Here is a 9,638-nt window from a genome sequence, read left to right on the forward strand (position 1 = left end):
GCGTCCCTTTTCAGCAGGAAGTAGCTAAGAGAATACGCCATCCCCTTTTCCTTATGAATCAGGGTGAAGTCTCTCTCATGGAGGAGTGATAGGGATTGGCGAGGGACACACTGACAAAGGAGATTAATCAGAACTGGCTTTGACAAGCACTGTGGCAGTTGGACAATTAAAACAGACATGTGCAGGGAAGAAGAACGAACTGGGGATGAGGGCAGAGAAAACAGTGCAACAATGAAGGAATGAAAACCCAAAATCTCTGTAAATGTTCATTAAAACTAATAAAATTTAATTAAAACAAAAACAAAAACAAAAACAGTCTAGAGCAACAGATGCATTGTGGGGCAGGTTGGGGGAGGGGAAGGAAGAAAATGCACAACAATTAAAAAAGTCATGGTTTCAAAATTTTATTTTTATGAAGAAATATTTACAGGAATAATGTTTATTACTTTCATTATACTGAAGTTTTACATTTATGCTTAGCGTATTTCTAATTTCACACAAATTTGCTCAATTATTTGGTTTTGTCCTTGTTTTCTCATTCATATAATATGGTGGTTTAGTATTGAGTTATCTGACACTTAAAATACAAATACTTATAAATATGTACAGTAATTATAAGAAAAGCAAAATAGTATAGATTTAAGTGATAAAAAAACCCAATGAAGCTCCCAAGTGGTGATCACAGGGACACAATAGGTTTCTATTCTCCTGGAGCAACAGAGAAAGGAGAAGATTCAGGAATAGGAGGAAGATAGGGAATGTATAGCTGAGTTGCCATGACACCAGAAGAACTGGATAGTCCTTTATTATCAGTGCTGACCATTTTGCTCAAAGATACTAGAGCATAATATGTATTTAAAGGGAGGAAATACAGAATAGAATTCAAAATTCTCATGAACTTGACTCTCCGTAGCCTTGGAGGCTGGATGAACTCTTAAAACCACTGCTTTGAGATAATCTTTAAACCTTAAACGGAATATTCCCTGGAGTCTTCTTAAAAGCAAACAATAGTTTCATCTTAACTAGTGGAAAAAAGTCTGCCTTTAGTAGTAAACTCTTTTAAGAACAAATACTGCATAACACCACTTTTATAAAATAAGACTATCATGGGGACTTGAGGGGAGAATAGGAACAGAGTAAATGGATAATGAACACTGCGTTGGAACAGATGAGGGGAAGAATTGTCTGAAAGGAATATATATGTTTAGGCATTTTTTGTGTGTGAGAACAATTTGGAACAAAAGAGGCACTAAAAATGGACTGGGGAAGGGAGGAAAATGTGCAACAATTTTTTTTTATAAAAAAAGAAGAACATTTATATGGGATCAAATTGCAACTTGAAAGATTAGATAGGAACCTTAAGGGACAGTAAGTTTATGTTAATGAGGGAGGAACAGTGTAGAGCAGGAGGGTGAGAATGTTGCACAACTTGACAAATACAACCAGTGTTACTGAATCGTACTTGTTGTTGTTATGTGCCATCGAGTTGCCTACAACTGATAGCAACCCTATATACAACAGCCACCACAGGGTTCTGAGATTGCAGAAATTTCTGCTATTTACACTAGCAACCCAAATGCAAATACAACACAAACCATTTGCTCTAGTGATGACAAACCAGCATCAGCTTCTTTATGATTTTACCGTAATCTCCTTTTTTAAAAAATATGCTTACAATAAGCATGCCTTTAAAAGTAAAAAAGCCAAGCCATGATTTTCATAAAACTTTAAGTAATTTAGTTTAAGATGCAAGGGTTATAGTTGTAAAGCAATTTTCATTTCATTATCTCCCGCTGTTTCATTTGCACACAGATCACAAATTAAAATAGAACAAAATTCTAGTAAGCATATTCAAAACCATTATTTGTGTAAAATTCCAATCACAGTGTTATTTAGCTATGAGTTCTCTTTGAGCTAGAAATGTTCATGCTTATTAAAAGCTAGTTTTCATGATAGTGAGAAGAATGCAGTAACTGAAAGGATGAGTTTTTCCAGGGAAACTAGAGACATTTGTTATTCAAGGTTGCCAAGATAATATGCAGTTACCAGTACAATGTACTCACTTTTTTGTAATTAAATGGCATTACACAGACACACACACACACACACACACACACAGAGTTATTGTTATTGTTGCTCTGTGCCATCGAATTGCACCAACCCATAACTGACTGACCCTCTGGTGGGTTTTTCAGAGGCAGTAAGTCTCACAGGATGAGATTGTCCATCTTTCTGCAGAGCTGCTGGTGGATTCAAACTGCATGCCTTTGGGATTGCAGTGCAGCTTCTTACCACTAGGCCACCAGAGCTATATCAAAATAATTAGCTACTTCTTTTTTAAAAAATCTGTTTTATTTGAGTGAAGGTTTACGAATCACATTGCCTGGTTGGTTGGGTTGGGTTTTTTTTCCATATAGTCATTCATAAGCATGAGTTACCATTGATTGATGCAATTAACTTATTACAGTGTCCAGACAAACTCTTAATATCAACTTCTTTTTCATTCAGCAAGTGCTCCAAAAAGTTGGAAATTTACCAAAAAAACATATGAATTTAAATTTTAAGAGTTCTAAATTATATGTTTGGAAGTAGGAATGGCATTCACTTCCTAAACAACATACCTCTGTAAGCTCTATGAACTTTGAGAAAAAAACGATAGTTATTGAAAGGCTTCATAGATTCACTATGAGTCATGCTTGATTCAATGGCAATCAACAACAAATATATGTATTTTTAAAATTATGTTATTTCCATCCAATTTTCAAAAATAATACAATTTTATTTATTTTACAAATTATGTTACAAATTATAGTCAATCTTGAGGTTAAGTAAAATTTTATACCAGATATAGATACACCAATTATTGCCCTGTTCATATTGTCACTCTACATTTTTAATACCTCGCTCAAATCCACCAGCTGTAGTTATAGATAATTTTTTCTGCTAAATTACCTGAAATTGCATTAATTAATCAATTTAGTTAGGTTCTTTTCTTATCATTCGACAACACTCCTGCTTTAATAAATAAATAAATAAGTGCGCCTTATTTATTCATTTTTTAAATTAAAAAATTTCATCTAACATGATTATTATTTTTCACTAAGAAATTTGGATATGGTTATATCAAGGGTATGATGTGCATGTATGATGATTTCTTTCAATGAGAGATACTCTTGAGAGCAAAGGATGATTAATATATCCTGGAAGAATAATACTTTAATATTTTACTTCCTTCATAAAATAACAGGCCTTACTTCAGACTCACGACGTAGTGGCACATGAAGTTTACAGTGATGAAGCATTGAGGGTAACACCACCTCCCACCTCTCCCTATCTGAATGGTGATTCTCCAGAAAGCGCTAATGGAGACATGGATATGGAGAATGTGACCAGAGTTCGACTGGTACAATTCCAAAAGAACACAGATGAACCAATGGTGAGTCAGAAAATTCTCTGTGCTCTTGTAACATCCAAGCATGAGCTAGATAAACTAACTTCATTTTGAAACTGCTTTGGGGTGGGGAGGGAAGGAGGACAGGGATAGTTTTTTGAACAGTTTTCAGATCCAAAATTTCCCTCTCAAATACTCTTTCCTAGAATTGCTCTGTGTGACACCATAGCTTAGGCATGTAGCTTCTGCTTCCCAACTCTCCTTTCACAGTCTAATACCTCAGCATGTATCTGAGGTAATATCCTCTGGGGCAGGAAACAATTGAGCATTTGAAATATTAATACTGGTGTTGAGAAAGTAACTGTCTCATGACATTGTAATTAAAAAACAAAAAAACACCTAACAAGTCTGGAGGTTTCCAAATCAGATAATCTTTTTAGCATTGCTAAAATGAAATTCCTTCCATTTACATGTCTATTTAATATTAATACATTTTTCTCAGTGCTTAGGACTAATGTTGGAATTGAATCAGTGCTGAACTCTGTATTATATCTTATATAGAAGAAGTCTGGTAAGTTAGGAGGATCAAGGAAAGTGTACTTGATGTTAAGTGGACAAAACTATATAGATCAACCAAATAGCGCATGTATAAACTTGGTAGTGAGAAGGCTCTTATTGTTGACACTCCCATCAGGTTAGCCTGGATTTGTGGCAACCCCTGCACAATGGGAAAATAAACACTGTCCTGTCCTGCACAATCCCTATGATGGATTTAATTTCAAATTTTTGGCCAAAAAAAAAATCCCATTCAAACTTACACATGTATGTGGTTTTTACTAAAAATTTAGAGCAGGAATATTGAGGTGTACAAAACCCAATTACTTATGAAAGTTACCCAATTGCCTTCCCAATTAAAGAAAGAGTTACAAAGCAGTGATTCTATGACCACAATTTCTAAAAATCCTTCCATTCTGATTATAATTTTTATTTCCTGTCTTTTGCCATTTATACTGTTATCTTAGAATGTTCAGCAGGCGGGAGTCATACTAGTCACCTTCAGTCACCAGTTATCTGCTTTCTGATTCTCTCCAAGCAACTCTGGGCTTTAGGAGCATAGGAAGCACTTTGGGCACTTTGGACAAATCACTTCATATAATTGGACTGTCAGTTTGCTCATCTATAAAAGAATATTTGAGAAATGATCCCCAAATTCTGCTCAGCTCTGAAAGTCTAACATTTCATTTATCCATTTCTCATATTCATCCACTCATTTAACAATTATAAATGCCTACTTTGGAATCAGGAGTGGCATCCACTTCCTAAATAACATGCCTCCAGAAACTCTATGAATTTTGATAAATATCGATAGTTGTAGAGGGGCTTCAAGCCTTTTGTTCATAGGGTCGCTATGAGTCATTCTCAACTCAAAGGTAATCGACAGCAAATGCCTACTACTATCTATGAACCACTGATTCTACTGATTTAGTGCGAAGAGTAGATCTTTATTTTATAGCTATCACTCTGGAAAATGGCTTAGAGGAGACAAGAGTAGATATAGTGAGGCCAGTTAAGAGGGTTTTATTGTAGCACAGGGGAAATGATGAAACTCTGAGATAGAGGGATTCATGCTAAGCTAGGAAGAAATGGACAGATTTATGAACTGTGGTGGAGAAGAGTACCAAATACACCATGCATTTCCAAGAGAACAAACAAATCTGTCTTGGAAAAAGTACGACCACAGTGTTCCTTAGAGGATGGTGAAACTTAACCTCACATACTTTGAACATATTGTCCGGTGGAGCCAGTCCTGGTTAGATGTAGGGGGTCAGAGAAGGAGAGGAATACCCTCAACAAGATGGATTAACACAGTGATTACAACAGCAAACTTAAGAACAGCAGAGAGGATGGCATAGAATGAGGCAAGGTTTCTATCTGCTCTACATATGGTTGCTATAAGTCAGTTGACTTGATTGTACCTAAATATAACAGTTAGTTTAAAGTGAACTTCCTCTAGCCATAGGAACCTTCTCTTTCTTGTGCAGTACTTCTCCTAGCAGAAAACACCGCTTGAATTAATACATAAATTTATTCTTTTTAAGGGTGGAATTTGCATTATATTCTCATTTCCTTGATGAAAATAGATTTTACTTATACATTAATTCACAGTATTTTTCTAGGAACACGCATCTTGTTAACCATACATACTGATTGAAGGTACAAGTTGGAAATAAAACTTAACCATTACAATAGAATGTTGGGACTAGAGACATTTTGATAAAGCATTTTTCATATTGCTTGCCTGCCACTTTTGACTACAAAATAGGAACCATGCAGAATTGTGTTTTGTGGAATTATGCAAATTAAAATACACAATTTCAAGATATTTTCATGACGCTTTCTGGCAGAGTATTATTATCCAAGGAAGAAGACAAGATAGATTCCCTGTATTTAGCCATCTCAAACTCAAGAGCAGTTTTCACTGAGGGAGACTATTGAAAAATACAGGTTTCTGTGCTCTATTCTAGCCCTGTTGTTGTTGTGTGCTGTCGAGTCAGAACTGACTCATAGCAGACCCTCTAGTGGGTTTTCAGAGGCTGTAAACTCCAGACATACTGAATCTAAATCCAACAAGTGAGTTTAAAAATCAGCATTATTTAGAAGTTGTGATCAACCAGGTGTAATGCAAGGATAAATTTATGAAGGCTTAACTTGAGAATTTATATTGAGCAATGGAGAGAACAATCTACTTCTGGCAAATAATATTCTGTTATTAAGAATGATGATGGGGAATGTAGAGAATATGAATGAATGAATGTAGGAAGGGATAGATGGAGTAACAAAGACCAGATTTACTCTCTCACTTTACAACCAAAAAAATTACAAAAGTGGACAAAATTACATGACACAAAAATTTTTAAGAAATTGGACATCAAACAAAGGTTACTAATTAGTAAGGTGGGGGAAAAGGCACTGAGTCCTCTGTTTGCCCCACCTTCCTACCCTAAGAGTTTCTAGTCCACAGCACAGTGGGAGACAGAGCCAGAGCCAAGCAGACTCCCTAAATTGCCAATATAGAATAATGTGTGAGTACTGCTGTTATCACTGATTCACTCACTGACTTCAAGTCAAATATGCTTCATAGTGACCTTGCATTGGGTTTCTAAAGCTATAAATCTCAACAGAAAGAGACTGCTTTTCTTTCTTCCTCAGAGTGACTTGTGGATTAAAACCACCAGAAGCAAACGGCCTTTTGGTTTGTACTACAACATATTATGGACTGTTCGACCAGAGCTCCTCATTACCATTATGTTGTTGTTGTTTTTATGTGCTGTCCAGTTGCTAGTGACTCATAGTGACCCTATGTACAAGAGCACTAAACCCTGCTCTAACTTACGCCATTGGAAGGAGGAGTGGCATCCACTTCCATAATAGCTTACCTCCGGAAACATTATGAACCTGGAGAGAAGATGAAAGGCACCCGAGCGTCGAGGACTTTCCTTCATACGGCACTTAACAACAACAACCTATGTCAACCTCATTGTCTTCGACCCACTTATTCCCACCACCTCAATCACTGAATCGGTTCATCTCCTCGAGGGTCTTCCTCTCCTGTGCCGTCCCTCCATTCTCCCAAAAATAGTGTCCCTCTCCAAGGACTACCCCCTCCTTGCAACACGCCCAAAATATGTCAGACAAAGCTTCAGAATCCTTGCCTCCAAGGAGCAGCCTTGTTTCACCCAGTCCAGGTCAAACCTGTTTGTCCCTTAGCAGTCCATAGTATATTCAACACTCTTCTCCAGCACCACAGCTCAAAGGCATTAATTCTCTATCATCCCTAGTCACTGTCCAGCCCTCCGAAGCATAGAACGCAATTGCAAAGACTATAGCCCAGATCAAGCACATCTTAGTCTCCAGCCTGATGTCGTGGCTCTTCAGTACTCTGAAGAGGTTCCTGACAGCTGACTTTCTCAATGCAATTCGTCTCTTGATTTCCTGGCTATTGGTACCAAGAGTGTTGACTGTGGAGCCAAGCAAACTAAAACTGTTAAAAATCTCAATCTCTTCACCATCCAAAATGATGCTGCCAATTGGCCAAGTGGTGAGAATCTTTATTTTCTTGATGTTGAGCTTCAATGCATATTGAAGGCTATAGCCCTTGACCTTCTGCAGCAAGCACTTCAGGTCCTCCTCAGTTTCAGCGAGCAGGGTGTGTCATCTGCATAATGCAGGTTGTTGATGAATCTTCCACCAATCCTGATGCCACATTCCTCCTCGTACAGCCCAGCATCCCGGATGATCTGTTACATCCCTGGTGGACACCTTTCCCAATTTTGAACCATGCAGTGTCTCTTTGCTTTGTTCTGACGATTGCCTCTTGGTTCAAGTATAGGTTTCGCATAAGCACAATCAAATGTTCTGGGATTCCCATTCTTCTCAAAGTCAACCACAGGTTGTTGTGATTCACACAGTCAAAAGTCTTTGCATAGTCAATAATAACCATTATAGCAATCAAAATACCAGTCTTGACATAGTGAAGTAGTGAATAGTTTTCACCTCGAGTTTCCATTGTTTTCTTTATTCATCTAAAGCAAGATCACAAATATAAACCGGATACACATTACCTCATAGTAATCCTATTTTTACTTAACTTTTTACAGGGAATCACTCTAAAAATGAATGAACTAAATCATTGTATTGTTGCAAGAATTATGCATGGGGGCATGATTCACAGGCAAGGTAAGTTTCATATCTAATTATTCCTTCCTTAATCTTTTTTCCCTATAGCCTGGTAATGAAGCGGGGGGGTAGGGGGGGGTGAGAGGGGGGGTTAGTGATTTATGTAAAAGATCTGTTTAATATATGGCCCATATAGCATATCTGTTTAAATTATCTTTGGTTTATATAATTGTTAGCCTGTGTTCTCATTCGTGTATACATATTCCAGGCTTTAGACAGTATAAAATTTCTGTGGCTGGAGCTTCTCTGGACCATTTTTGAACTTAAATTACTAGAGTCTATGGGAGATAAAGGCTCAGGGATGTAAGAAAAACAACTATTCTGGGAGACAAGGCATATATAAAAACAGTTCTAACATTGTTCTCTCATTCATCCAGAAATTATTATACTGTTTATGAATTAGGAAAGGATGTTGTTATTATCTATTATCGAGTTGAAGTAAACTCTTAGCTGACCCTCCAGCAGGTTTTCAGAGGCAGTAAATCACACTAGAGGCAATTGCCCATCTTCCTCCAGTAAAGCAACTGGTGGATTCAGACTTCATGCCTTTGGTCTGGCAGTGCAGTTCTGTACCACTAAGCCACCAGAGTCAAGTTAGATAAATAATAATATGAACCTTAAATGGTAGAATGAGTTAGGTGCCATCAAGTTGGCTGCAACTCCTGGAGATGAAACACTCCCTGGTCCTGTACCTTCATAATTGCTGTTGTACTTAAACCATTGTTGGAGTTACTTTCTACCCTTCATGTTAAGTGTCTTCCTCTTCTTCACTGACCCAAGAATTATGGTAGAATAAAAGATGTTGTTGTTATTGTTATTGTCATATGCCATTGAGTCGCCAGCAACTCATGGTGACCTTGTGTACAACAGCTCTGAATCCTGTCCTATCCTAAGCCCTATCTCTGACACACGTACCCTCATTGACCCAGGTACTGCGTCAATCTATCTCATCTTGTTCTGTCCCTCCACCCATCCAAGCATGATGTCCTTCTCCAAAGGCTGGTCTCTCCTGGCAGCAATCAGAATCCTTGCCTCCAAGGAGCAGCTTGGTTTCACCCTATCAAGGACAGACCTGTTTGTTTTCTTGACAGTCCATGGTATATTCAATACTCTTCTCCAGCACCACAACTCCAAGGCATCAGTTGTTCTTCTGTCATCTTTTTTTTCTTTCGGAAAAACATTCTTTATTTAAGTCTCTTTAATTTCCAAATGGAACTATAATTTCTCCTTTGTGGCTCTTTGAAGAACGAATTTGTTATCTGTATTTGGATTGCATCAAACCTACAATTTAGTTTTAATAGGATTGTTGTTTTCATAATGTTCAGTCTTCTTATCTATGATCGAGGCACAACTTCTGATATAATTAAACCTCTTTCTAGTTCTTTTTTTATTAAATTTTATTAATTTTAATGAACATTTACAGAGATTTTGGGTTTCCATTCATTCATTGTTGCACTATTTTCTCTACCCTCCCCCCCAGTTCGTTCCTTGAATGTCTGTTTTAATTGTC

At 37.2% G+C, this 9,638-nt stretch overlaps 1 protein-coding gene across 3 annotated transcripts in view; it reads left to right on the forward strand.

Annotated features, from left to right (window-relative positions):
- The window catches only part of CASK (calcium/calmodulin-dependent serine protein kinase (MAGUK family)), a 428,386-nt gene that overhangs the window by 352,076 nt on the left and 66,672 nt on the right, over window positions 1-9,638 (forward strand). For all 3 annotated transcript variants that reach the window (XM_006894975.1, XM_006894973.1, XM_006894974.1), the window contains 2 exons: window positions 3,248-3,436; window positions 8,050-8,128. In XM_006894975.1, the coding sequence (XP_006895037.1) occupies window positions 3,248-3,436; window positions 8,050-8,128 (268 nt within the window). The remainder of the gene's footprint in view (window positions 1-3,247; window positions 3,437-8,049; window positions 8,129-9,638) is intronic.

The sequence above is a fragment of the Elephantulus edwardii genome, unplaced genomic scaffold, assembly GCF_000299155.1.
Source record: "Elephantulus edwardii isolate Elephantulus edwardi_28Jun2011 unplaced genomic scaffold, EleEdw1.0 scaffold00152, whole genome shotgun sequence".
Classification (NCBI taxonomy): domain Eukaryota; kingdom Metazoa; phylum Chordata; class Mammalia; order Macroscelidea; family Macroscelididae; genus Elephantulus; species Elephantulus edwardii.